The following is a 7,500-nucleotide window of genomic DNA, read 5'->3' as shown; positions in this document are numbered from 1 at the left end:
TCCTCACACCTCCTCCTCCTGCGCCTGCTTAGAAACACTTTGTAGTAGCATCAAACCCGTCACACCTCCTCCTCCTGCGCCTGCTTAGAAACACTTTGTAGTAGCATCAAACCCGTCACACCTCCTCCTCCTGCACCTGCATCCCCGCTGACTGAGAGTCTCCAAGTCCTGAAGCGCCGCATGCTTAATGGGCAGAATGCAAGGGAGGTTATTTAAGGACATACACGCAGGAGTTAGTGAAGTGAAGCGAGAAAGTGACAAACTCAAACACAAGCACACACACACACACACACACACACACACACACACACACACACACACACACACACACACACGCACACACACACACACACACACACACACACACACACAGTATGCCTTACGGCGCAGACTATGTATATAGACTATGTAGCGATGTAACCCAAAATGGCATTGTTTACTGTGATTACAACGGCAATGGTGGCTCAGTGGTTAGCACTGTTGCCTCACAGCAAGAAGGTCCCGGGTTTGAACCCCGGTCTGTCCCTCCCAGTTCCTTTCTGTGTGGAGTTTGCATGTTCTCCCTGTGTTTGTGTGGGTTTTCTCCGGGTGCTCCGGTTTCCTCCCACCACCTAAAGACATGTATGTTAGGGTTAAGACTCCTGTCAGTGCTCCTGACCAAGGCACTGGCAAAAAGAACTGGAGTTGGTCCCCCCGGGCGCTGCACTGCGGCTCCCCACTGCTCCTAGTTCTAGGAAGGTTCCTAGCAGAGGATGGGTCAAATGCAGAGGATGCATTTCCCCATGGGGATAAATAAAGGATAACTTTAACTTAACTTAATGCAAGTATGAGTGGTGGCCAGATACAGTACATATTTGGGGTCGCTTTTCGGCAATGGTTACCAACACGTGTGCACTGCCTGATAACATACATACAATACAAAAACAGGAGGCAATGAATATTGCCAAGTAGCTCCACCATATCTCCACGAGCGTTAGCAAGCAATTCCAGTTTTGATAAAGGAGGGCTAGCTGTGATTTATGGGCATTATCAGCGTGGTCGGAACATGTCTTTCGACCAACGAGATCGCTCGGCTGTAAACGAACCCACTAGTATATCGTGTCATATTACAGTGGACCCTAGCGTTACTGTCCCTTACACTTGGCTCAGCAGCAAGGTGAGAGAGCACGGATGCAGAGAGGGGACACTTTTATCCTCCCCTCCCCTCCGTATCCTCTGGGAGATGGGGATGTGGAGGGTTGCCAGGTTAATGTACTTGACCCAATGAAAGCCCAGAGCAGAGCCTATGAAAAGCCCCTTCCAGGGAGGGCCCGGGCAGCCTGTCTGATTTATGGCCTCCTCTCTGCTGGATGGAGTTCAGTACCTGGACCGTCGGCAGCAGCAGCAGAAGCGTCGTCGTCGTCGTGGACAACAGCAGCAGCACCGGAGAGAGAGAGAGCACTGAAGCCCGGCCCCAGACACGCCTCATAGCTCACCGCCGAGCCGCGGCTTCATCTACAGTTGTCTCACGTGCCACCGGGGCTCCGCTCCTCCATTTTGGGGAGCTGTGTGTGTGTGAGCTCCAGCAGCAGCAGCAGCAGCACGGGGTTATATCATTTCAAATGGTGACAGCCGGTGGAACGATATATTTAAAAAAAAACGCAGTGGGGGTCGACATGGGGGGAAGTAGTTTCAGAGTAGCAGTTAATTTCACGAGGCGGCACAAACATGTTAGTATTGTCTAGTCTCACCTACGTATAGAGCCGATCTCCTAACAGCTGGATGGGAAGTGGTAATGTGGGGTAAGTGCTGTGCCCAAGGCTGCATCACCCCTTCTGGCTGAAGCCAGATCTCCCTAAGTGGATACGAGGGCATAGTGTTACATTGTGAGAGTTTCAATTGACCCAGCCAACTGGAACCACTCTGTGTTGATTTAATCATCAAACCAGCCCAGTGATTTGTATTGGGGTGCACAGACCTCTGTATGCATGTGTCAGTCTGTGCACAGACCTCTGCATGTGTGTGTCAGTCTGTGCACAGACCTCTGCATGCATGTGTCAGTCTGTGCACAGACCTCTGTATGCATGTGTCAGTCTGTGCACAAACCTCTGCATGCGTGTGTCAGTCTGTGCACAGACCTCTGTATGCATGTGTCAGTCTGTGCACAGACCTCTGCATGTGTGTGTCAGTCTGTGCACAGACCTCTGCATGTGTGTGTCAGTCTGTGCACAAACCTCTGCATGCGTGTGTCAGTCTGTGCACAGACCTCTGTATGCATGTGTCAGTCTGTGCACAGACCTCTGCATGCGTGTGTCAGTCTGTGCACAGACCTCTGTATGCATGTGTCAGTCTGTGCACAGACCTCTGCATGCATGTGTCAGTCTGTGCACAGACCTCTGCATGCATGTGTCAGTCTGTGCACAGACCTCTGCATGTACATGTGTCAGTCTGTGCACAGACCTCTGCATGCATGTGTCAGTCTGTGCACAGACCTCTGCATGTACATGTGTCAGTCTGTGCACAGACCTCTGCATGCGTGTGTCAGTCTGTGCACAGACCTCTGCATGTGTGTGTCAGTCTGTGCACAGACCTCTGCATGCGTGTGTCAGTCTGTGCACAGACCTCTGCATGTGCGTGTCAGTCTGTGCACAGACCTCTGCATGCATGTGTCAGTCTGTGCACAGACCTCTGCATGCGTGTGTCAGTCTGTGCACAGACCTCTGCATGTGTGTGTCAGTCTGTGCACAGACCTCTGCATGTGTGTGTCAGTCTGTGCACAGACCTCTGCATGTGTGTGTCAGTCTGTGCACAGACCTCTGCATGCACGTGTCAGTCTGTGCACAGACCTCTGCATGTGTGTGTCAGTCTGTGCACAGACCTCTGCATGTGTGTGTCAGTCTGTACACAGACCTCTGCATGCGTGTGTGTGTCAGTCTGTGCACAGACCTCTGCATGCACGTGTCAGTCTGTGCACAGACCTCTGCATGTGTCAGTCTGTGCACAGACCTCTGCATGCACGTGTCAGTCTGTGCACAGACCTCTGCATGCACGTGTCAGTCTGTGTTGAAAGGATCGTGCGGGAAGATTGTGCCCCGGAATAACCTAAAATGTCTCCCAGAGTTCACGTCTAAAATGCTATATATATATACTCGTCTGATATAATCCGTTTTAGGAGTCGAGCCCTTTCGCCTGTGGTCCGTCCTTCAATATCGGATGCAGTTTGTAAAAGTGTTCCCATTTTGTCAGCAGAGGATTTAAGTTACTTACTATTCTTTTAAAGTGCACCGTAATTTGTTTTCTTCTGGGCTATCTGTCACTGTGTGGGAGTGGGTGCCACTTCTTTTCAAAAGGTGGATATCATATTTTGGCACAAAACTGATTTCAGATACTTCATTGGGTTTTCTCCGTGTTCTTTCCCCCTGTCTGTATAATAATGCATACCGCCTCGCCGTAAAGACGAGTCCTTTGAAGGTTTCATTTCAATATGTCTCTTTCACGGAATGATGTATTTTGCTCACAGGAGTCGTACGAGGACATTGTCTGCTGTGCTTGCCGTTATTACAGTCATTACTGTGAACTCCTTTTATGTGTCTAATCAGTCAAAGCGTGTTAAAATATGCATTTCCACAGTTTCTTTACTCTCTGAGCTATTTGAAGGGAATCAAGTACAGCAATCTAATAATTCAAAAAGAGCATATTGTTCACCCAATCTATCAGCTGTGGAGTACCTAACATGATCATAGAAATGTTCATCCTTATGGCAGTAACAGAGTCAAATAATAGGGCGATTTTGTGTAGGACGGTGGTTCTCAAACTTTCTTTGGCTTCAGTACCCCCTTTCAGAATCCATGTACCCCCTTTTACCTGACTACATGCTTAGAAAAGTGCAAGAGAAAACTAAACTATAGCATTATGATGATGAATGATAACCCACCCTTTGAAGAATATATAACATTGGAAAATAAGAAATGGAGTGAAAGAGTTGCAATTAGTGCCTCCCGAGTAGATTTATTTTCACATTTCACTTATTTTCATGATTTATTCTTACATTTTTGCATTTCCGCCTCTCTCTCAAGTACCCCCTGTAGTACCTCCACGTACCCCTAGGGGTACGCATACCCCAGTTTTGGAACCACTGGTGTGTAGAAGACTGGCTTAAGCGATAGACCCTTTTCGCGACGGTCATTTTGTGTCGAAAAGGCAGAATAAATAAAGAATAAACACAGGTGCAAGGAAAAACACCAATGAGGATTTCCAAATTCCAATCATGGAAGTTTGAAACCCTCATTAGTGTTTTGCTTGCACCTGTGTTTGTTTACCCTGCCTTTTCGACACAAAATGACCCCCATGAGAAGGGTCTATTCTTATATAAAATGCAGGCCATTTATAGCAAACGATGGCCGATGATGGTCCCCTGTGATCGAACCTAGTCGGACGAGAGAGGATGTAACTGTTAACGTTGTGTTTTCTTCTCGCTCTCTTTCTCGCCAGCTCGATCCGCATCAGTCGGAAGGGATGGCACATGCTGCTCAACTTCTGCTTCCACACGGCACTGACCTTTGCTGTGTTTGCCGGCGGCATCAATCGAATCAAATACCCCATCATCTGTCAAGCAGTAAGTGCATTCATTCCCTTTCCATTTGTCTCGCTCTCAAAGCTCAAAGCTAAATCCATTATCAACGTCTATTCAAGAAGTGCCGTCAGCCGGGGCCACCGGGGGGCAGTGTGTGGTACAGCGAGGCCGGGGCCCGGCGGGTCGACCCCCCCTTTCATGCTTCCACTGCACGGTCCCCTGGCCACTCTTTCAAAAGTGTTGATTTGACATCATTCAAGCATTTGCCTCGGTGTTACACTACATGCACCCGCTCACTGTGGCTGTCTCCATTGGCTCTCTGTGTATTCGGCCGCCCGGGGTGGGTTAGCGGTGGGTGATGTTGCCTGAATTTTAATATCACAATATTTAAAACATTTTTTAAGCGACCGTATCGCACCGAAAACCGAGAGGCAAAAAGGCTTAGAGAAATATAGTAGCAGTGTATTTTCTTCTTCTACTGCCCACTCATACCGCGGGGTGATGGATGAGGGGGGTGCCAGGCTCATCCTGGTGCTGATGAAGGCGATGTGCGCTGTCCCCTTCAGGAGGACCTCCTGTCCCCTTCAGGAGGACCTCCCGTCCCTGAGGACCCCTTGGCCAGCGATGTGTTGTCTTAATTAGCCTGCTGTTCCATTTGTCTCTGGGGCGAGCGAGAGCGCTGGAGGTTCTCTTTCATTCTGTGCCCGGCGTGAGTGGCACCTCCGTCTGCAGCCCACGGCTATGAGTGAGTGAGTGAGTGAGTGAGTGAGTGAGTGAGCGAGTGAGTGAGTGAGTGAGTGAGTGAGCGAGCGAGCGAGTGAGTGAGTGAGCGAGCGAGTGAGTGAGTGAGTGAGTGAGCGAGTGAGTGAGTGAGTGAGTGAGCGAGCGAGCGAGTGAGTGAGTGAGTGAGTGAGTGAGCGAGCGAGTGAGTGAGTGAGTGAGTGAGTGAGCGAGTGAGTGAGTGAGTGAGTGAGTGAGCGAGCGAGTGAGTGAGTGAGTGAGTGAGCGAGACACAGGATCCAGCCAGCCATGCTCATGGGGGGACATGTCAGGATAGAGTGGGGAAACAGGTCAGAGAAATGCTTTCTTACCCGCTGGATACATGATCACTTTGTGCTGAGGCTTTATATAGCAATAGTGGACGTATGTAGAAGGATGTCTAAAAAAAGAAGAGGTTTTGCATAGGGCTGGGCACGGACGGTGGCTCAGTGGGTTAGCACTGTTGCCTCCCAGCAAGAAGGTCCCAGGTTTGAACCCCGGTCCGTCCCAGGTCCTTTCTGTGTGGAGTTTGCATGTTTTCCAAGTGTTTGTGTGGGTTTTCTCCGGGTGCTCCGGTTTCCTCCCACCACCATCAAAGACATGTATGTTAGGGTTAAGACTCCTGTCAGTGCCCCTGACCAAGGCACTGGCAAAAGGAACTGGAGTTGGTCCCCGGGCGCTGCACTGCGGCTGCCCACTGCTACTAGTTCTAGGAAGGTTGAATCCCGCCTTGAATCCTGACTCTCTAGCACCTTCCTATCCCTAACTTTGGCCATTTCCCCACGAACATCACTAAACGTCCATGAGTGAGTGAGTGAGTGAGTGAGTGAGTGAGTGAGTTGACTGTCCTGACTTTTCCATCTTATGACCCTGGGGGGGAATGGGAAAAAAAGCATATAAAATAAATATCCGTTCATCAATCGTAATCGAGGTAAAAGTATTAAATAAATCGTGAAATCGATTTGAAGTCACCTCGCCCCCAGCTCTAGTTTTACATGGAATTATACAGTATATGAATTTAAAGTTTTGACACACATCCATACATGCATTCCTGTATCAAACGATAGAGGAAGTGGGAAGGCAGAGAGAGTGGAGCAAAGTGTCAGGATCTCGTCACGTTGGCCACAGTGTTCATTGGAGCGTATCATCTACTAATGGATGTCCCCTAATGAAAGCAAACAGCTAAATCCCTTTGAAGCAAGGGATCAGAGATGGTGTGTACGTCTGAGAGATGGTGTGTACGTCTGAGAGAGGAGGGATCAGAGATGGTGTGTACGTCTGAGAGATGGTGTGTACGTCTGAGAGAGGAGGGATCAGAGATGGTGTGTACGTCTGAGAGAGGAGGGATCAGAGATGGTGTGTACGTCTGAGAGAGGCAGGAGGGATCAGAGATGGTGTGTACGTCTGAGAGAGGAGGGATCAGAGATGGTGTGTACGTCTGAGAGAGGAGGGATCAGAGATGGTGTGTACGTCTGAGAGAGGCAGGAGGGATCAGAGATGGTGTGTACATCTGAGAGAGGAGGGATCAGAGATGGTGTGTACGTCTGAGAGAGGAGGGATCAGAGATGGTGTGTACGTCTGAGAGAGGCAGGAGGGATCAGAGATGGTGTGTACATCTGAGAGAGGAGGGATCAGAGATGGTGTGTACGTCTGAGAGAGGAGGGATCAGAGATGGTGTGTACGTCTGAGAGAGGCAGGAGGGATCAGAGATGGTGTGTACATCTGAGAGAGGCACAATCTGTGTTTGAAGCGAGGGATCAGAGATGGTGTGTACGTCTGAGAGAGGCAGAATCTGTGTTGAGATAGGAGTTTACGTCAAAGAGAGAGAGAGAGCGAGAGAGCGAGAAGGAAACACGTTCCAGCAGACGATGGTGGAGAAGCCATATGTTCCTGGTGGAGCTTGAAAACATTCAGATGAAGCATAGCATTCTACCCAGCATGGGGGCCATTTACTGTATGTCGTTGGAAAGAGATTGACGTACGATTCTTCTTCTCACTCCTTCACTCATTCACCGTTTCCATCAATGTTCTCTCCGTTCATTGTGACCCGCAGCAGCAGCAGCCGCAGCAGCAGCGCTCTGGGGAGGCAGCTGCCTCTCCTCCTGTCACAAGCACTTTAGGAGTGGCCTCGCCCCGCAGCTGCGTAATGACTCCACCTCTGCACACCGCAGCACACGCACTGTCGTATT

General features: G+C 49.7%; 1 protein-coding gene across 1 annotated transcript in view; it reads left to right on the top strand.

Moving 5' to 3' along the window:
- adgra1b (adhesion G protein-coupled receptor A1b) overlaps positions 1–7,500 on the top strand; it is a gene marked incomplete at its 3' end in the record, with an annotated part of 28,592 nt that overhangs the window by 3,087 nt on the left and 18,005 nt on the right. The window contains exon 2 of the mRNA XM_083658611.1: positions 4,471–4,594. Within this exon, the coding sequence (XP_083514737.1) occupies positions 4,471–4,594 (124 nt within the window). The remainder of the gene's footprint in view (positions 1–4,470; positions 4,595–7,500) is intronic.

The sequence above is a fragment of the Poromitra crassiceps genome (genome assembly GCF_964638095.1).
Source record: "Poromitra crassiceps genome assembly, chromosome: 22".
Taxonomy (NCBI): domain Eukaryota; kingdom Metazoa; phylum Chordata; class Actinopteri; order Beryciformes; family Melamphaidae; genus Poromitra; species Poromitra crassiceps.
Note: the sequence above shows the minus strand (reverse complement) of the source record. Positions and strands in the feature narration are given on the sequence as shown.